The sequence below is a fragment of the Cygnus olor genome, chromosome 1, assembly GCF_009769625.2.
Source record: "Cygnus olor isolate bCygOlo1 chromosome 1, bCygOlo1.pri.v2, whole genome shotgun sequence".
NCBI lineage: Eukaryota > Metazoa > Chordata > Aves > Anseriformes > Anatidae > Cygnus > Cygnus olor.
Genome location: NC_049169.1, coordinates 68,694,134 through 68,716,433, shown reverse-complemented (window position 1 = coordinate 68,716,433; position 22,300 = coordinate 68,694,134). Strand labels below are relative to the sequence as shown.

The 22,300-nt window shown below is 37.6% G+C and overlaps 1 protein-coding gene across 2 annotated transcripts in view; it reads right to left on the bottom strand.

The window, feature by feature from the left end:
- The window catches only part of PIK3C2G (phosphatidylinositol-4-phosphate 3-kinase catalytic subunit type 2 gamma), a 213,511-nt gene that overhangs the window by 64,089 nt on the left and 127,122 nt on the right, over positions 1-22,300 (bottom strand). For both annotated transcript variants that reach the window (XM_040564008.1, XM_040564015.1), the window contains exons 20-24: positions 22,122-22,229; positions 19,762-19,854; positions 17,463-17,592; positions 15,159-15,295; positions 12,280-12,449 (exon numbers count right to left, since the gene is read on the bottom strand). In XM_040564008.1, the coding sequence (XP_040419942.1) occupies positions 12,280-12,449; positions 15,159-15,295; positions 17,463-17,592; positions 19,762-19,854; positions 22,122-22,229 (638 nt within the window). The remainder of the gene's footprint in view (positions 1-12,279; positions 12,450-15,158; positions 15,296-17,462; positions 17,593-19,761; positions 19,855-22,121; positions 22,230-22,300) is intronic.

Here is a 22,300-nt window from a genome sequence, read left to right as displayed (position 1 = left end):
AGATACTCTACCTTTCTCCTTATGCCAGGACAAGACCAACCATAATCATACTTCTGAGATTCTTATTTATCCTATTTTTAAAGATGTAGTGACAGAGCTCTTCTACAACCTTCCTATCGGATTTCTGTTCCAGTATCTCCCCTCACAGATTTTTTTTTCTTAATGCCTAATCTAACCTTGCTGCACTTTCATCCTATTAATTCTTGTTCTTTCCTAAGGGAACATAAAGATGCTGTCTTCTTTACAGCAGCCTCTACTGTATTTGCAGACTGTTATCATGTCTTTCCTCAATCTTCTGTTGACAATTGTTTCAACCTTTCCTCATATGTCTTGTTTTCCAATTGTCTGATAATTTTAATTACTTTTGTCTGGACTCCTTGTAATGGGTCCACATCTTTCTAAAAGTAAAATGTTGAAAGTATTCCAGCAGAAGTTTTACCAGTGTTTCATGAAGCAAAAAGATTACTTCACATCTCATGCTTTACAATTCAATATTCTATCATCAACTTATATTCAACTTGTCTGTAGTACAACTCTCAGATTCCTTTCTGTAAAACTATCTAACACTGCTAAGTCCAAATTTCATCATGGTCAAAAGCTCTTGTAATAGGTGTCTCCTGAACAGTCAACAACCATATTCTCTATCATCATACTAGCTACTAATGAAAATATCAAAAGACATCAGTCCTATCACAAACCTTATGGTATGCTACTTGGTGTATTCTTACATCTTGACACTGAAACGCAGGCTGGTAATTTCCATGAACGGTTGTTAAGGAAGTTCTGTGCTTTTTATAAAGTATGAATGCTTCCCTTGCTGGACTTGACATCAGTTTTCCCATTGACTTCAATGATGGTTGTTAACACTTACAGTATCATTGGCTTGTATTGCAAATCTATGTTCAGCTTTGTTTAGAAAACTTTTCTGGTTTCTGTTTATTTTACTGAAGAAATATTGCAAACTGTTCCAAAGATATGTATCTGCTCCTGAAAAGAGTAAAAAAATTCTTGCTGAGACTTATTTCTCAAATCACCCAAAACTGACATATATCCATCCGTATCTAAACAGAATGACAGTCTAAATTTCAATTGCCAGAGTAATTATGATGCTTTAGAATGGGATAGAAGAGATAAATGAATTAGCAAATTTTAAATAGGTTTCCCCCCCAAAGAAAGCAAAACCATAAAAAAAAAAAAAAAGAATGTATTTTTCCTGAGGGATTTACCCTGAATTATATTTTCGATATCTTTTATTTCCAGTAGCAGAGAGATGGAGACTCACTTGGCTAAACAGGGAACTTATGACTAAGCTTCAAGGCAAAAAGGACATATATAGGAGGTGGAAGTAAGGACTGGCTACAACGGATAAATACTGAAACTCTGCTGGGGCATGCAGAAATGGTGTTAGGAAAACCAAAGCTCAACTAGAATTAAAACTGGCAGTGGACACGAAGGGAAACCAGAACTTCTACTGATGTATCAACAACAAAAGAATGAAAAAGCAAATGTGGGCCTGCTGCTGAATGGTGTTTTACTGACACGGGAGAACAGATAAGGCTCAGGTGCTCATTGCCTTCTTTGCCTCAGTCTTCACTGAACAGGCCCCTCTGGTGTCTGTGCTGACAGAGTTCAGAGAGGAGACAAACTGTCAGCGGTGGTTGAGGACTGAGTCTGGGATTACTTCTGAGAACTTGACCCATACCACTTCACGGTAGCAGGTGGCCTACATCCGATGGTGTCAAGGGAGCTGGCAGATGTCATTCTCTCACATGAACAGCTGCTTTCCCTTGCCATCCTGGCGTGCCCTTCTGAAAGAGCCTCCATCTATCTGTTGCAGCAGCCCAATCATGTGAGCTATCCCACCTTGTCTCTGTGATCTTGGTGAGATTGTAGCCCCGTAACTCTGCACAGACCTCTAATTACTCCCATTAGTTTCTCATGAGGTATGTGCTACTATAAGCAAACTTCAGAGAGGCACCCAGTTGTATTTATTTTCCAGGAATCTCCACTGCCCAACTCAATAAGCATAGATTATGCTGCCTCTCCTTTGGTACATGCAATGTCTCAGATGTGATCTGGTAACTTTTCTTTTCATCATCTCTCACCCTGCAAAGTCTGCTGCCCCCCACATGAAACTGCTTTACTCAGTGACATAGAACCTCCACCAGTGCACATTTCCAGTAGCCTGCATCAGGAGCTTGCATTTCCTGAAGCAAGAACACCATCACCCCAGTAGCCTCCATCAGGAGCTTGCTTGAGGTGAAAGCCTCTAACATTACAGTGGCAGCTGTACACACAGCCAAGCATTGCGATTAATGGTTTGTTGCCTGTAAGTCAGAAGCAGACCACAGGGGTTTACTCTAGGTCCTATCCTGTTCTGTATGTTTATCAACGATCTGAAGGAGAAGAGAGAATGCATCCTCACCATTTTTGCAGATGGCATCATACCAGGGGTGAAGCTAAAGTATGGCAAAGCTGCCACTCAGAGGGCCTCAGGCTGGAGAAATGGATGAACAGGAATCTCACAATATTCAGCAAGGAAAAATACAGAGCCCTGTCCCTGGACGGAAGAGCCCCTGCAACCACACAGATTGAGGCCTGCCCTCTTGGAAAGCAGCATTATGGAAAGGGTACAGGGCCCTGGTGGCAGCATACTAAGCATGAACCAGTAGTGGTGGACCAAGTATAATCCTTGGAAATGATGAAGACTAACTGCATCTTGGTCTGAATTAATGGGGGTGTAGCCAGTAGACCCCCTTTACCAAGTACTTTTTAGATCACACCTTGCCAAATTAAGAAAGATGTCACTAAACTGGAGTAAATTCAGCAGAGGGCCACCAAGATGTTTGGAGGGCTGAAGCACTTGCCTACAAGGAGAGGATGAGGGAGGTAGGCTTATTTACCTAGGGAAAGAACAGGTTTTCAGGAAACCAAATAGCAATCTTCTAATACCTATAGGAGGTTACAAAAAAGATGGAGCCAGGCGAGAATAAGAAAGGTGAAAAATTGAACACCTGAGGTTATGACTGACAGTAAGGGGGAAACAAACAAACGAACAAAAAAGCAACATAGACACAAACACAAACCAAACAAACAGTCAAAAAACCCACTTTCAGTATGAGAATAATTAAATATTGAAATAGGTTTCCCAGAGAAGCTGTCCTGTGAGGTTTTCAAGATTGAACTGGACAAAGTCCCAGGTAACCTGTCCTGAATTTAGTGTTTTCCTTATCCCCTTGATACTTTCATGGAAATGCTCCAAAACACATTGAACATCCTTGGCTCAGGTAAACTGTATGGCCTGGACATTCAAAACATGCATATAATGTTTTTGACCTACTGTCTTTACCCAAATGACCAGAGGTCAAATCAATACCAGACAACAAGGTTTAAACTCTATTTCCTGCCATTTCTACTGCTGTTTGAGATATCTACTGTATAAAAAGTTTCTAAATGTAAATTTGAAATCTTGCCTCCATTTACAATTTTACCCATCTCATTTTTATATTAATATCTATTCTTTAGCAACAGAAACATCAAACTAGAAAGGATATCCTAGATTCTTTAGGTAACTGAGGATGGTTCTTAAACCATTATGGTCTTATTTGTTCCTTACATTACTTCTTCTTAATTTCACTTTGCTATCATTATTAATTTTAATCATCAGAATCTTAAAGTTAGCTTCCCAGTTAAATCACTGTATTGGACAAACCCACTATTTTGCTCAGTAGTAAAAGTAATATTTCACACATTGCACTGGCCTATTCTAGAAGATTTATCTGTGTCTTTCAGTAATTGAATTGTTTACATTGAGATTTAATCACGCTTAACTGATATGGTGGAAAACAAGCTGTAATCCTCGCCTAAGCTAAGGGTTCTGATTCATCATTCTGTTAACATCTAGTTTCCCCACGTAAACTGAGCCACAGAACCTATTTATTTGTGCCCCTTTGTCTGTCCAAAGTGCAAGGGAATGTCACTTGACTAAAACATCTTTCACAGTGGGCCAAGTGAAGTTACTGAAATGGAAATTTGATTACATCTGTTCCCATAGGATTACTGTGCTAAGCGACAGTATAGCTAACACAAATATTGACAGCTAAGGTTAGACATGTTCCTAGTGTAGACCTAGCATTTGCATTGTGTATTGCCATGGGGACTCATTTGGGACCTTACCTCGTGACAAGACAATAGACTCATGATGGGAGAGCGTAAACTAGTTTGAGACATCTCTTGATTATTTTTATACTATTTCCCCAGCCTTTACTGCGATCACTAGTTATTCTGCAGTCTGACCACAATTTATTCACATATATCACAGAATTTCAGATATGATGTGCAGTCAGCTGCATGTATGTTTTGGAAGAATCCCCCCAAAAAATCCTCCCTCAAGGATGTTCTCTCTTCTAAGAACATACATGCAACCTGGCATCTCATATTGGCTAGTTTAAAAGCACTACTGTGTTCAGCACTACTGTGTCCAGTTATATTCTAGGGCTTCATGTCAGGATCTTTTATCCAGAGAGACACACGTGAAGTAGCCTGTATTCTGAGTCACTAGCAATCAGATTGTATAACAATTTTAAGGTGGATTTAAATACTTTATATACTTTATGTTCAGTAGCTGTATTTGAAATTGTTTGGTACAGCTTTCCTGATGCCTTATACCATTTTCTAAGACTATCACATTTTCCATGTTTGTTAGGAATTTTTTACCGTGTTGACAGAACAGTTGAGAATCAATCATAGGGAGATTGGAGCAATTCCTCTTGTTAATAAAGACGGTTGGACAACTGCTTTTTGTGTTCTGGCCAACCCTCAGCAGTGAAAAAGAGGTTTTAAATTTCAGTCATGAAAGATGCTTTAAAACAAGTGGGCTTATATCCCATATCAATTAATTATTCAGCTAACAGGTGTTTTCAGAATGAGATGGCTATTTGGAAAATACAGTAGTAGATGTTTGTTGGATGTTTGTATATCGCCATGCAAAACAGAGGAATAAATCAGTGAAGAAGAAATTGAAATTTCTTAGGGCAGGGTATGAAATGTACATGAATTAAATATGTCAGTGTGCTTTCTGCTTAAGGATGAAGGACAAGGAGGTATTATTATGCAGAACAAGCTGAAACAGATACCAAATCTAAGCAACAGAGATTAATTTAAAATTGTTTGATGTATACAGACTGTGTGTGAGAACAGCTCCCCCGAATATAAATAGGTATGTAGAATGCTTTGGAAGAAAAGATTTATTATAATAAAATGATTCTGAGGGTAGCAGGAAAGAGGAAATCTATGTCTCTGTAAAGAGTTACACTTTGAAAATGATAACAAATAAAACCATATAATCAAAGTGGACAGTGAACATGAAGTCTTTTTTTCCCTTTTATTCCTATTTTATCGTTAAACCTCCTGTCTCTAGAGTCATGTTCTACAAAACTTTGTGGGGTAGCTGAGAGAAAAAGGGAAGAGAAAAGGGGAGAAAGAAACCTCTGAAATAGGAAGATGATAGGAAGTCACTGAAATAACTCATTTGCAGTAAATCTCCCAAAGTGCAGGGAATTCCATTGGCATCAGTTGTCTAGCCCAAATAATTGTTAGCAAGAATATATGATAACTCCTCCAGGAAAGTGTCTGTTCCTAAAGACTAGAAAGCAGTCAATGCCTTGCTTCAGCAGAATGAAAAGCCACAAAGGATATTGGGAGTGGCAACAGGTGGGAACTGGGTTCCAGGGAACTCATTTGAGCAGAACAATGCACTTGGATGAACAGAAGTGGACAGGGTCAAATCAGTGCAGACACTGTATGGGGGAAAAACGTGTTCCCCTTAACCATCTGAGTACTTCAAAAAGGATAACAAATAAAATCAAGGATATAAAGTGAACAGTGAATATAATTTATACAGAAAGCTTTAGCTGAATGTCCTCCACAAGAGGCTATTACTGAAAAATAAATATCCAATAGTAAAGCACAAAATACTATCCAATCTTGATAATTAGAGAAAGTATCAAAACAACAATAAACACCTACTGTTCAAAGCAGACGTAGATAACAGAAATGCATCTGAAACTCAAGACTGCAAATTGTGCTGGTCACATATTTCAGACATGATTTGTGCTTTTGGTGTTTAAGTCATGACAGTTATGGGTACCTAACTTTGGAAGTGATGGACTTCTTGCCTCATAAATTCAAGCCCCTTTAGGCCTTGTCACCTTTGAGGTGACACTGTTTCACCTTTATGTCTTTATGCATATTTCACCTTTCGGTCTTTACACAAAGACTTATATGTATGACTAACTTTAAACACTTGTATAATCCTACTAAGATCATTTGGATTACTAAAATGCTTTAAATAATGAGATTAAATCTTTCTAAGCTTTCAGTCATATTTCTGGAAGGAAGCATAGAGGAAGTGTTGAAAGTGGATGATGGCACGGAACTCTATACCTCACATAAACTACTAACTCCAGATTGATCATGTTGGAAAAATAAATTTAACCTTCAGAAAATGAATTACTAGACAGGCACACCAAAATATTTAGAATAAAATTTTTCAGCAGGTAATACAGGCTAGTCCAAAGTAACAGTTTGATTGTATGTTAATTTATTTTTCAACTTTAACATTTTAGACTCTTCCTTTAAGGATTACTCTAAGTAATATATATATACATATAAAAAAAAAAAAAAGGAAAAAAAGGAAAAAAGGAAAAAAATATGAAATTCTCAATTTTCTAACTTGCTTATTTTTCCTAGTTTTAGGAAAACCATGGAAAACATGTAGATACATTTTTTTTTTTGACTGTATGCCAACATTGACATTTTAGAAAGAAATACCTGAAAAGAATGCATTTATTCAAATAAACACTTCCAGTAAGACAGGAATTTTAACTATTAACCCTCAAAATGAAATGTGTTACTTTTGAAATAAGAAGAGACACTTTTATACACACTCACACTTTCTTAAGTGCTATTTAGTATAGGAAAATACTGACATAGGAAGAAAGTGTGGGAAACATAATTTTCCCATATTTTTGAAACTTCCTTCAAAAAACTGGAATTTCCCAGTGGAATAGCTAGATTGCTTCTAGTAATTAACTTTGCAGAAGAAATCAACTTAGCAGATTTAACTTCTGGGAAAACCACGCCAAGAAGCAGAATTAGTTTGGCAAAGAGACAAGAGGGTCTCTGTGATTCAGATCAGGGAAAGAAAGGTCAATGGCTGGGTATTTAAAAAAAGTAATGGACACTTAAGTTATCACGATGTGAATATATAGTGTGCCATTAGCTGGACTACTCCATATTTTGCCATTAGTTTTCAGACTTATTGACTAAAAAAATATAGGCAACAGTTCTTGAAGTGACTGGTAGTGGAGAGAATGAAACTGCTAAAGTTAGGATTAGTTCAGTTAGCTCAGGATTTAAATAAATCTCTTACAGCCTAATTCAGCAATGAAGAAATATTCAAAAGGAACTGGTCAGAACTGAAAGGAAGAAAAGACAATCAAAGAAAGTGTGTGAGGTACAGCCATTAGACTGACACCTTCTTCAGTGCCATTTGATGCCTTAGTCCTGTATGATTACATGGGTAATATAACACTTATTTTAGTCAGAGTGGGTCTTAGATGATTGCCCTAGAATACTCAGTAGTTAAAGAATAAGACAGTTATAATGACAGAATTTTCTTTATACAGTTTGAAGTATTCCTGAAGAATTCTCTACTTGAGGGGAATGTAAGGTCAAATTCAGTGGCTGGATTAAAGAATGAAAAAAGTCGAGTTTTATTACCACTAACAAAATGTGTCATTTAGTATGATTAAAACATTAAACAAATAAAAGATAATAAAGTCTCATGTTCAATAGAAAAGTTCCCTGTGTGAGTTTGGGAATAATCTCTCTGCCAAACTCTGTTATTACGCTTTTGGTTAGATATATCATACGTCTACTTCCAACACTTCTGAAAGATTAGTTCCTACACCCAAGTAAAGATAGGCTATTAGTACTACTGAACATATTTTGCTGCACTGTGAAGGTACGTGGAACTGGAAAAGATAGAAAAGTCCTGATTCCTCTTCCCTCTGAAATCAGTAAGAGCTGAGCTGCTGACTTCTGCCTTGGACTCTAAACTGAGCAGATTTATTGGATACCAGTTAAACATGAGGGCAGGAATTAGAACAGTTAACTAAACCCTTGAATACAAAAATGAGCATGACTACATGAATCATATCAGCTTCAGAAGTTTCTCTGAAGATTCATATTGGATTTGATAGAAAGAACCGCAGCCCATGAATGACAGTGTTTGATTCTCAAAGCTGCCATGTATACCTTTGTTTTACACTAGAAGAAATGCCCCATAGCAGAATGTTGGAGAGGACCTACTGTTATGAAGCTTTATGAGGAATAAGAGCTTGCTAATGGCAAAAAGCACTCACTGAAAACAGAAAATGGACAATCGTGGCAAGCAAGTTATCTTCCTAACTTTTTTAAGGAATGTCCATTTTAAACATTTCAGATAGGGACCCCTTATCTATAAGCATTTATTCACTTGCATAATCTTTTTTTTTTTTTTTTAAAGTTGTTTAGGGATTGGTATCAGATGCTTTCCATTCTTTAAAGCTACCTCCAGAACTTCACAAGCATGTATATAGCATCTATGGTACAAAACCCCAAGGGTAAGCACAAATAATTCTGAAGACCTGGAAGCATTTAGTTGCTGTTTTATCAATATTATTTCAGGGGCATGGTATTGTTTGGGAGGGCAAAGAACCCAAATAAAAATCTAATAAGAACTCAAATAAAAAACTAATATAAAGATCTGTTAAAGAAAGCAGAGCCTAAAACTATTTCAGGATTTGCATTGTGGGAATGGATAGATACAAACAGCATGGAGGGTTTTAAATTCTGAGAGAGCCTGAAGTTTGTGGGAAGTTGAAATGTGATATCCCTGGGTTTCTGTGTTACAAATAATATGCTACATTTTATGAAGGTGCATACAACTCAGGAGAACTATAGTTATTAATCTTGCACCTGCTCAGCTGCATGTAGGGACAGGGAAGACAAACATTGTCCCATGACATTCACAACCTACAGAAAGTGAGTCCTTGTTTTGCTAAGGAACCATGATGGAGTTAAGCGAAGGTCCTAAAATGTATTACCATTTTATTTTACATTTTAAGAGCAATATACTGCATGGAGAAGCAGGGAAAAAATGGCCACTATTTATGGAAGTTATTATTCTTTAAATCTTTTTCATAGACTGAAAAGACAGTGGAGGAAGACTGAATGGTAAAACAGTAAAATCAACATCTGTTTTTATTATTGCTATTACATAATTTCTGTTTAAATTTGATTATTGTGTGTCCCCTTGTATTTCGTTGGTCCTACCTTTCACACCTAGATAATTCTTTGCTCATGAAGAAATACTGCTCAAGGAAATTCCTGCTAGGCTCCAGAAGTCGGTTTGCTGGAGTGAGGGATGCAGCACTTGTCTCTGAGTCTGCATGAGTATCTTTTTATGACTCTGCTCTGCTTTATTCTTTACACAGCAAATAAGTAGGATTAAGAGAGCATATCTTGAATGATTGATGATAATTCTGAGCACTGTAACTAAATCTTTTGACTGCCTAGCTTAGAAGTACTTATTAGCCTCATCAGCTTCTCTCATACCAATACTCCCACGCTGTTACTTGTCTAAAACACTGAGATTGTTGAAAATAGTCAAAGGCCAGCCTGAGGGGGGAGGGAGGGAAGGGAACGAATAACTCCAACTATTAATCCTGGAAATTATTAGGAAACTTGGAAGAAAGTCACCACCCATACACACACTACTCATCATTGTTAGGGATCATTCACCCATTCTCTATTCTGCTATAACAGTTCCTTTGTGCATTGAACACATTCACATTATAGAATCATAGAATCATAGAATATCCTGAGTTGGAAGGGACCCATAAGGATCATCAAGTCCAACTCCTGGTACCGCACAGGTCTGCCCAAAAGTTTAGACCATGTGACTAAGTGCACAGTCCAATCGCTTCTTAAATTCAGACAGGCTTGGTGCAGTGACTACTTCACTGGGGAGCCTGTTCCAGTGTGCGACCACCCTCTCGGTGAAGAACCTCTTCCTGATGTCCAGCCTAAACTTCCCCTGCCTCAGCTTCACACCGTTCCCACGGGTCCTGTCACTGGTGATAACGGAGAGTAGGTCACCTGCCTCTCCACTCCCTCTCGTGAGGAAGTTGTAGACTGCGGTGAGGTCCCCCTCAGCCTCCTCTTCTCCAGGCTGAACAGGCCCAGTGACCTCAGCTGCTCCTCGTATGTCTTCCCCTCTAGGCCCTTCACCATCTTCGTCGCCCTCCTCTGGACACTCCCCAATACTTTAATGTCCTTTTTGTACTGTGGTGCCCAGAACTGCACACAGTACTCGAGGTGAGGCCGCACCAGCGCAGAGTAGAGCGGGACAATCACTTCCCTCGACCGACTAGCAATGCCGTGCTTGATGCATCCCAGGATAGGGTTGGCCCTCCTGGCTGCCAGGGCACACTGCTGGCTCATATTCAACTTGCTGTCAACCACAACCCCCAGATCCCTCTCTGCGGGGCTGCTCTCCAGCGTCTCGTCGCCCAGTCTGTATGTATAGCCAGGGTTGCCCCGTCCCAGGTGCAGGACCCGGCACTTGCTTTTGTTAAACTTCACGTGGTTGGTGATCGCCCAGCTCTCCAATCTGTCCAGATCTCTCTGCAAGGCCTTTCCACCCTCATCCGAGTCCACAGCTTCTCCAATTTTGGTGTCGTTGGCAAATTTGCTCAAAACACCTTCTAGGCCTACATCCAAATCATTTATAAAAACATTGAAGAGGACTGGCCCTAAAATGGAGCCTTGAGGGACCCCACTGGTGACTGTCCGCCAGCCAGATGTGGCCCCATTTACCACAACCCTTTGAGCCCTGCCTGTCAGCCAATTGCTCACCCATCGCATGATGTTTTTGTTAAGTTGTATGCTGGACATTTTGTCCAGTAGGATCCTATGGGAAACCGTGTCAAAAGCTTTGCTGAAGTCCAAAAAGATCTCATCAGCTGGTTTCCCTTGATCGACTAGATGGGCGATCTTATCATAAAAGGAAATCAAATTTGTTAGGCAGGACCTACCCCTCATGAACCCATGTTGGCTGGGACCAATGACTGCACTGTCCCCCAGGTGCGCTTCAATAACTTCAAGGATCATCCTCTCCATAATTTTACCAGGCACTGACGTGAGACTGACAGGCCTGTAATTGCTAGGGTCTTCTTTCTTACCCTTCTTGAAAATTGGCACAACAATTGCCAGCTTCCAGTCCAATGGGACCTCTCCAGATTCCCAAGATCGTTGAAAAATAATTGAGAGAGGTCCCGCGATGACGTCAGCCAGCTCTTTAAGCACCCCGGGATGAATCCCATCCGGACCCTTGGACTTGTATGGATCCAGGTGGAGCAGCAAATCCCGCACACGTTCAGGGTCGGTTGGGAGTTTGTCATTCCCACCGTCATGGTCCTCCAGCTCAGGGTACCCTGGGTCCCGAAGCCCATCATCAGCGTCCTTTATTACATCCCAATTAAGTCCTCCATAGCATGTTCACAGTAGGAACCAGAAGACACGATCACACTATTTTGTTTATCCTTATAATGGGATAGTCACCACAGATAAATAGAAACATAAAAATCACAGCCTCGTCCAAATAAACCAAGATATTTGCAAAATAGACCCTGACCTTACTGAAAACTTTGAAAGATAATGAAAAGATTATAATTTCACCCACAGAGGCATAATGTAATCATTCTCCATATCTATTTGGAAAATTTGGTTTATTCTCTGAACATGGCAAGGAAGTTGACAATTAGACACATCTATTGTTTTGGATCCATTATAGGAATATTGTCAGAAAAAAAAAAAAAAAAAAAAAAAAAGGATATCTGAATCCTTTTGACATAGGCCAGTCTACTATTCTGGCCATGACTGAGCTGCATCTAATTCAAATCTCTGGCAATACAAGGATTTAGATGTGTTTTTTGTTTGCTTTTTTGTTTGTTTTAGACTGAAAGGGGATCTCTAACATCTCATTTTAATTACTTTTCCAGTCATTCCTATATTTGTAAAGGTTTTGTGAACAACAGAAAGATGATGTCCTGGAAACTTCAGAAAAAAAAATCATGACCTTATTTGTATTTTTTTTTTATGGGTGTTGACAAGGTGGTAAAATTTCAGACCATTGTTTTCAAACTTACTATATGTGTTACTATAGATACTAACCTTCTTATACTTCCAAATGTCTGTGCATGACCTAAAAATCTTCCAAAATCTATGTGGAACATGTGTCCAGCATTTGTCAGCATTATGTTGTCATTGTGTCGGTCACAGATTCCCAGAATGAAGGTGACAACACACCAGCCAGCACAGGAATAAAAGAAATTCCTTATTGCCTAGTTAATAAAACAAAAACACTTATTAGAATTATGAAGAGACATAGCTGTTTGCGGTGCTAATAAGAAAAAACGTTTTTCTACAAATGCTAAGAATGTAGATAAAATTTAAACAGAGGACTGTCTTCAGTAGTAAACAAGTAATACAGAAAGTGCAAAGTTACAATGTAACAAAAATTTTATGCATGAGGTTTTCAACTTGTGATTTACAGACACTTGGAATTCTGTGGAAAACTTCTAAGGTGAAATGTACCTAAGAAAAGCAAGCTTCTTTTAGGAAACTGACATTTTATGTTCGTTAGTCTGCATCTATACTGCAAAAGTAACTGTTTAGAAATATGATGTAAAACCATTAATTGGACAAATTGCATTGTAAAGAAAGTGGGTTATTTTACACAATTGCTTTGTACCTACTTTGGTCTTTTCTTTCCAGAACTCAACTGCATTAAATCATCATTGATCAAGTCTCACAACATCCCAGCCCAAAGCATTCAGCCCCATTTAACAGAAAGAAACTGAAATAGCAAAGGCTAAATCATTTTCCATATAGCATCTTCTAATCTGAATAGACTATAGGATCAAAATAAGTTCCATGTGGAGAAACCCAAGATAATGATTAAACCCCAAACCAGTCTATCTGTCCTGTTTATAACCTACTACTCTGTCAAGCACTTTTACATAGTGGAGATGTGTACTTTCCTGATTAGCCTGCTACATGTAAGTAGACTGGCTCATTCAGATTTATCCCATGAATCTCTTTACAGTACTACATTGTGTCACTGCTCTTTCTCAAAAATGTGCCTACAACAGACACAGAAAGAAGTACATGGTTAAGCTAATGATATGCTCACCAGACACTCATAGATGGATTCCAAGTTTTCTGCTAACTTCAAGGAGAAGTATTTAACAACTGTGGACTTTTCCTATTAGAAGAATATACCCAATTGCTGTCACAACACACACATTCAGCATTCTCTCTGAGGGAAAAGTTATCCTTGATTCAAATAATGACCACTCTTCTACCCCGAAGCATAAGAAACGGGTCTTGTCTTTTTTTAATCTTACCTACTACAGTTTAAGAACTGTAAACACAGTTCTTATTCAAAAGTCTTAATATTACATGAATATCAATCACAAAGTGATTCATTTATCTAGATATCAAAAAAAAATCTTAAATTGTGGTCATTATGTTTTTGGACAAAACCTACATTAGACAACATAAATAATTATTTAGTTGTTCAGGATTTCCATGCAGACACAGGGTGCCACCTGCAATGGCTGATATGGATGACAGCTCTGTGGAAGACATAGGCCACAGCATGAGACTGGTGAACTTTATGTCTAACTGTACTACTTACCCACTTAGATGACCTTGGATAAAACACCTAAGCTTACTGTGATTCTGTTCACCCAACTGTATAATGAGGATATTAAAGCTTATTCTGCATAAGCTTTTTGAGCACCTTAAACACAGTATTATATGAGTAAAAAAAATTACTAAGTAAAAGAGAAAGGTTCATTCATCAGCAAGTGCAAGGTGAATATATAGTAGCAATTTTATGCATGTCCTATGCAATCAGAGCTGACTTCTTTTTATACATTCAAAAAATCAAATGAAAATAGCTAGAAATTGGTTTTAGAATATTTTGCTTTAATGGTACTTTTTACAAACAGTAGCAGCAGCAACAAATCCCTTTTTTAATGAGTTACTAATAGCTATCTCACTTTTCAATTGAAAAGTTGGCTGCACATCTACCATAATAGTGTAAATTTATAAACTTGTAAAAAAAAATCGATACAGATTGTTCCTGATTAATTGAATCAAGATTATATCCTAGTAATTCAAATGCTCTTACTGAAAATATGGGTGAACAAAAACCTATGGAATAACTACAAAACACTAAAGACTATCAAACATATCTATGTTATAAATCTATCTGCCTACTAATACACTTTTATAGAAAAAAACACTTCATTTTCAGAATGCTAAACACTGAAAGCTGTCTTTTAAAATTCATTTAAAATTTTGGCAACTGATCTACTGCTGGCATGGAGAAGGGATCAAAAATTGTCCCAGCAATACAAACATTAAAAAGTTTTTAATAAGTCTTAGAATATGCTCAGCCAACAAAGAATGAATAGAAACAGTTCCTTTCAAAGGGAAACCTCTGCTTCTATAAACAAAATTTTAAATTTCTTGGCTCATGCATAATGCCTAGTTTCATAAAAAGAGATGCATTACATGGGATCCTACAATGTGATGTGAAAAGCATAATCTTATGTATCATGTGACTAGGCAGTTTCCATAAAACAGCTTTCTAAAACTGTGGATATTGACATGGTCATTTCCAAATACAGGAAATTCACTAAGACTTTGCATGGTTAATATAAAATAAAATATTTAGAGAGCTGGACCTAAAAAAATATTTTGGAGCTCAAAATTTAATTTCTACATCAGCTTCTCTTCACTAGTATATTTCAAAATATCACTATGATACGCTATTATAGAAAATGTGTTATAATGCACCTGATCCAGAGCAATATTTCTTTAGAAAGAGAATGGCAATTTAAACCAATTCCCTGGTTTCTATGCATGTGACTTGCCTGTCCTGAGTGTGAGTCACTTATTTTTGCTGCTTACTGTTGTTATGGTTTCTTCTTTCCCATGGTAAAGGATGAAAAGTATAATAAGGTTCATTACAATGTTACCTCTTGGTAACTTGATTCCAGCTGATGGTGATGACGGAACCATTTTTTAATTGTGTTTTCTTTCAATGGTCCTATCAGTCCGGATTCCCTGTGGATTTTGGCTAGTGTGGTAGCATCTGGCACCATCTGTACCAATCCTAAGCAGATACAAAGGAGATCACATGAGAAGCCCATAACTTTAAAAAGATATGACAACCATTAATGCATTTGCATATTTTTGGATCATCCTATGCAGAAAAAACACATGCTTAGAAGCTTATAAAATAATGAATATAAATAAAATTCCAATCTATCTTCTTCATTCTTTTTTGTTTTAGGAAACAAAAAACAAAGGTCAGTTAGTGAAAAGTGGCAGTTCCACAAACAAGAAATATAAACACTAATACCAATATTGTGTACATAACTGCCTCAAGGTACCAACAAGGCCAGCAATTTAACAAGTTTCAAAATGGGTGGAATATGTATACAAACAACAAAAATCTATTAAAAAAAAAAACAAAAACAAAAAACAAATCAGATATTTACTGTGAAATACAGTTATTTTGTAGGTGCTTATTGTAAAAAATGCTGCAGACTTTTCTCTGCAGTATATTAGACTGATCGCAGTTGGGATACAGGATACTAGACAGTGCAGAAATTAGTCTGATCCAAGGTGACATATAACATGTCTTTGAAATGTAAAGAGAAGCCAAGCATTTTGCAATGCTTCATTTGAATCCTATGTCTCTACTGCATGTACTAATTCCCTTTTTGGAACTGAGACCTGGCTTGCCAGCCTTGTCACTGTTCCTATGTGTGGTCCCCTGCCACCTTATCCTGAAACTCTGCATTACAAGAAGAACTTCTAATGATTTTAGTTGGTGACAGGCTCCCCTACAATACCACGCCTGGAAAGTGGCATCCTACCAGTGCTTTAACTGCTTTTCACATTTCTGTGTCCGCTTGAGACTCAAGTGATTTCTGTGTTCCCATGACTACACAATTGCCATCTTCTATCCCCCTTCTGTGGAAAATGTGGCCCATAGAGCAAGATGATAGCCCAGGATATGGAAGACCTGTGTATACATGTGAACTTTAGCACATGCCCTGTATGACCACAGGCATGTCACTTGATCCCTTTATCCTTAATCATCAACTGTAAATCAGTTATATTAACACTATAGTATTCATAAGGAAAGGCATTGTGAGGAGAATTTGAGAGTCACTGGGAGGTTTTCTGCTACTATGGTGCTGAAAGGAAGAGACCACCAAACAGAATATTATTTGCAGATATTTCCTGTATCTTTCTTAGAAAAATCAAATTATCTGATCATATATCAGAGAGACTATAATACTATGTTCAGAAATAATATTCTTTGTGTCATTTGTGTTTGAAGAAGAAGCCTTCAGGCTTTGACTCCCATCTTTACAAAGAAGGGAGGAGTCTTTTTCAGGTCACCTTAACCACCTGCCATGTGCCTGAGGTCATCTATACTTACTCCTAAGGTCCCTTTAGATCACTCACCCTCTCTCAGTTTCTCTTTGTCTCATCAAAAACAAAACAAACAAAAACAAACAAACAAACAAAAAGATATCTTTTAAAATATTTATTATTATCAGTAGTTTTTGTACAGCAGGTAATCTCAATACATCAGTCTTCTTTTTGTGCAAGGATTATTTTCAGTAAAACATTTGGAGAGTCTATGAAAAATAGTAAGCTTATTGCTATCGGTAAAAATTTTTAGCATGCAATTGGCTTCCCTGCTACAACTCTGCTCTAACAACCATAAAAGAGAGAAATAAAGCTTTCAGATGAGTCAGGCTTGCCCTAAGCAGCATAAATCGCAAGAGTAATATTTCAAATTCAACACTGCAAAGCTGTCATCACTTGTCTACAGGTACCTTCTGTAGCCACATGTTTCTAGGTTCATTTAAGGATCTACGTGGGATCGCACAGGATTAAAACTTTAGTAGGTATGGACAATTTTCTCTAAGACCCTCTTTATGTGTGAAGTTACTTTTAAGAATTTGGTGCAAGCTGCTGATGTTGAAGCTTTTGGAAAATTCTAGACTACAAAATTCATTGAGTTTGGTTGCACTTCTGGAGAGCAATGAACATTCAGGATTATGTAGGTATAAAATTTAGGGCCTGAGTAACCAAAGTTCTGAGCTTTTTTTTGTTGGGGGGAGGGGGTAAGGGGGTGGAAGGGAGAGATAAACAGGACACCCATGAATATAAAAGTTGAAGGGAGGATATTTTTTTACTGCTATTCAAATGAGATATGAATAATGCGATAGGGGTAATATTTGCAATCTAAAACTGACCTTGGCCTTTTCCTGTAGATAAACACCTATAAATTATCATTTGCATATCCAGTCCTTCTTGGAGCCAAATGTTGTCCATCAGTCGAATAATTTGCAGAACCAGCATATCTTGACGTAGATCATCACCTATCTGTTAAAATAGCACAAGAAATCCGAGCTTCTCCTTCAATACCACACAGACATAACTTTGTATTTTATTTGGAATTTTTCCCACACCAAAATAGCTACATTCATTTTGCAGTAAAAGCCTCTTATTTTTCTTCAAAGTTGCTACTTTTATTTCGGTGTCAGGAAGAGGACTGGGTAGATGGCACACGTAGGCAGCAACAGTTTTGGCAGCCATAGAAATGGTAGCAAATGCTCTCTGATTAACTGCAGCCTTTCTGCTTATTTTTCATACGCAATTATTAGAGTTTGAAAACTTAATCCGGAGGTAGGATCCTAATTTAGCTACATTTTAAAGTCTACCTAATGCTAGATCCCTTTTCTCAAATGACAGCATTTGACCTAATGTTAAGCTTCACAACTTGGAGCTTGCAGTAGGCTGAAGAGGAATCTTGTCATCAATTTATATTTTATCCATGACATGATTCATATTCAGTTTCAAATACGGATGCAGTGCTGACTGCTCTCCCCAAGGAGTCTGTTAAACAATAATCTTAGTGAAATGGGGTTGTAACTGTAGCCACAAGAGGTAGTGAAGAGATTATCTTCAACCGGGGCTGCGTAAATAGCCTGTGAAAACAAGTCCTGCTTCTTTTTTTTTTTTTTTTGTCTCCCCACCACCCCCACTCCCATCTAAAAGACGTGACTTTTTTTTTATGTTTTGCACTTTTGTTATGTTCTTTTTACATAAGCATTCCAATATACAGACATTTACCACCATTAAATGAGGACTAGAGGAGACAAACTTATCTTTGAAAATAATAATAATAAAAAATCTGTTTCTTTCATCTGAAGGTAATCTTGACTCCAATTAATTCTTCTCAGAACCTAGACCTGAGAAAATCTTAGTCTCTCCACTTACCTGTTCTCCTACCCTCACATACACAGTTAGCAGACAATTTAGTACAATAACAGTGCTTATTATTTTATGTATGCATTATCCACCATGAATGAACAATTGAACTACAGTTGAACAGTTCAAATAAAAGATACTTTAATACAAGGGGTTGCTGTCAGGAAAAGGTGATGTCAATTACACTGCTCCTACAGCAATTGGACAATTGGTGGTTCTGGAACATTAACAGGCAGGGGAAATGCTGTCTAGGTAGAACTAGCACAAATGTTTAAATGCTTCGTTGGCAAGCATTTGCTCAAGTAAGTAGGAACCTTCCTATCTAACACTGAGTCTCAGGTGAAATAGTGTAAGAAGCAGCTTTCTAAATGTTCAGAAAACAAAACATTGCTAGCTTCCCCCTAGCATGCCTGGAGAGTATGCTTCTAATTCCTGAGAATCATAACTGCTCTGAAAGTCATTTTCATTCAGGACAGCCTGCATGTTTTTTATTAAGTTTATTTTTATCGATTTTTAGGCTTCTGGTTTGGAACATGACACTGCAAAAGATCTAGGAATAATGTCTTTGTCTGGCAACATCAACCACTTTGTATCCATCAGACATTTTATGATCTTCAGTGTTCTTCATCTAAAAACAACATCCATTGTTATAGAACACTTTTATTCTTTTGAAAGAGAAGCAATTTTAGATTGCACATATTGTCTTTTGCTGATGGAGAAGCACTGTCCTGAGCTCTGAAGCTTTGAAGGTGATTATTGGAAGATAAACTAGAGGAACTCTGGATTAACTACTCTGACTAACTACTAAAATAGAGCTCCTCTGCTGTCCTCTCATCATCCCCATTCCTCAGCCCATTATCCCACACTGTCTGATAGGATTGGAATTAGATTCCGTCCAGCAAACTCTGTCTTTAACACTCTAGTATTTTGATTTGTGAGAGTTGGATAAGGTTACAGGATTCAGTCGTATTGAATAATCCCTTCTCTGATTTTGGTGTGGTAACTAAACTAATATAAACTTAATATTTTAACCTGATTTTCTCCACTAAGAAAAAACAAATGCAAGAAGTCGTTTGATTCTCTACTGATCAAAATGTTGAGTACTGGAGTGCATTTTCTCGGCATATTCCAATGAAAGTCCTAGTGTCAAAAATAGTGTGAAAAGTGAACAAAAGAGCCAAATCAAACATTATCAGGCTCCAGATTTAAAATATAAATCAGCTGGATTTCAAATCAACCTTTTACATACAAAAGGAAGTGAGGATTGGAGGAATAGCTTACCTTAAAAATAATATCGATGTTTCCACTTGGAGCGTTTGCATTGATGAAGGAAATTTTTAATGGAAAAGCATTGGATGTAAAATATGAGCATGACTTCAGGGAAAAAAAGGTGAGAGAGGACAACCGAGTCACATATAGAAAACTTGAGGTTAATATAATAACTCCAAAAAAAAAAGATATCATCTTTAAATACTTCTCAGTATCTCTGATAACAAAAATAAATAATTCTTAATATTATTGGCTATTTTGTTGGTTCAGGAAAACAAAAAAACTCTTTTTCCACTGGCAATTTCTTCCACTCAGTAATCAGATAATATGAATGGATGATATTTTACATACTAACTGTTTTTTATTTTAATGCAGTCCTATTGATGCTAACATTTGGCTGGGATTGAGTGGACAAAAATACATAAGACTGATCTAATTAGAATCTGCAATGCATTGAAAAGTCTTTAGTCCTATTTTTATTATTATTATTATTTTTCTGCAAAAGAATTGCAAGGTCATACAATCTTTATGGAAGCAAAGAACCTGTTAATGCCAGTGGTCACCTAAGTCTGGATGAGGATATGGGAAATTCTGAAAATCCCAACCTATTTTATGTGGAATTTATCTTAATTAAACATAAACTCTGACCTCTCATGCCCTGTAGCTCCTTCCACCTGAAGATCTGATAGGTTTTTAAAAAGCATTAATGAGCCAAAAACTGCAAATCCTGTGCGTTAGGCTAGTATTATTATCATCATTATAAAAAGGGGAGAAAAACCAACAACACAGCCCAAGACAATGGTAAATTAATGGCTTGGTTTCTAGAGATAATGAGCACCCCACAGCAGCTACTGCTATGCTTACTTGATGGAGTGCAATGGAGGCTAATTTGAACAAAAACACTACTAGACACAGCTGTCTATTCCTTTTCAACTAAATATTTCAAAGCATGGTAGACACATTCAAATATTGCCTTAGCCACACCATACCCTTGCAACTGCTGCTATAGCTATTATTGATGATGAAATCTTGACCCCTTATGGAATTTTGACAATTGAAATGTCTGAATCTGTACTTGAAAGTTTACTGTGATATAATGCATTAGTGATAAAGCTGGGCTGCTAGTAAAATCAATAGATGATATAAAAATTAATTAAACTTGAGGTTACTATAAGCATTTAAAATGTTAGTTTGCATGCTTGTACTGACATACAGCTAAGTCAAAAAGATGCAGATATTTATAGAATGATAATGGCTTAAAATGATATAAGAAAAATGGAAAAATATCTCTTTTCAGATACTTATATTTAAACAATATGTATATGTCCAGCCAAGCTTGCGCTGTATAAATAGCATGACTGTATGGTGAGATTCCTTCCCATTAGTCAATATTTCCAAAAAGCCTGAAAGCAGTGAGAAGCAGCAGGCTTCAAATTCTTCTGACTTACATTGTCCACAATTGGCCCAAACCTGCAGGTGCTGGAAGACCTCTGCTCTCTGAGAGATCAAGGCTGAATAGCAATTACTTGGAGAATCACAGGTCAAAGGCAACTGACGGGATCAGCACCTTTTTAGAATCAGGTCCACTGCGGATAATGAGCCAGAGAACAAAAATAGAGCACAAATTGCTGTAATTAGGCACCTCTAACCAATAATATATACAAGTCTTCGGGTTTGTTTTCCCTTGCTGCTGGATACCTTTTCCTTTTCCAGAGCTGGAACAGCTTATTTCTAGCATAATATTGATTATGAAAACACCCTAAACAATGAATAACTGAGTCTTAGTACTGTGGTCAAAGTCAAGTAATGCTAGACAGCATTAAGGTTTCCTTTATTTAACAAGTCACTTTTTATAGGCGTCATAGACACATGTGACTTACTCTAAATATTTAATATTTTAGCAATTCTCAGTCATGTGCATAGTCTTACTGAAGCAAAAAGAGGTAGGTCTAGATCTTTAGCTGCTCCCATCTGTGACAGGCGAGAATCTTAGATGAGACAAAAACTGCCACTGAGAGCTACATGGATAGAATGGAAACCAAGTCTTGGTTTCAGGGGAGGCAAGTGCCATTGCCAATCCCAATGCCACAGCAGGGCAGCAGAGCTGGGAGAAAGCTGCTGAGAGTTTGAAGTATGTGCTGCTGCTGCATGAGGTGAGATTTACAAGCAACACCTACCCCAGCAGTTCCCTGCACCTCTACCTCCAACAAAGGCCCCTGGTTTCAGGGGGATTAGGCTGGATGTCAGTTTACCAGATGACTCATGCTAAATACCAGTAGGATTATTTCCCAGTCAATGCAGCCTTTCATTCCCTCTCCCCCTTTATATTAAAAAAAAAAAAAAAAGTGATTCATCATATGAGCTAGACTTACCTCTGCCTGTATGCCTTGCACAACAAGTGCAGGATTCAGGGGAAGTCGACAAACCTTTACTTCCTGGAAGAACTGCTGAAGTCTGCTGAGTTCCATCGTTAACACCTCCTGCAACATGTGAATCATTATGGCAGCATGAAAGAATATAACAGAAGTTTTTAAACTGTTGACTGTCTTGC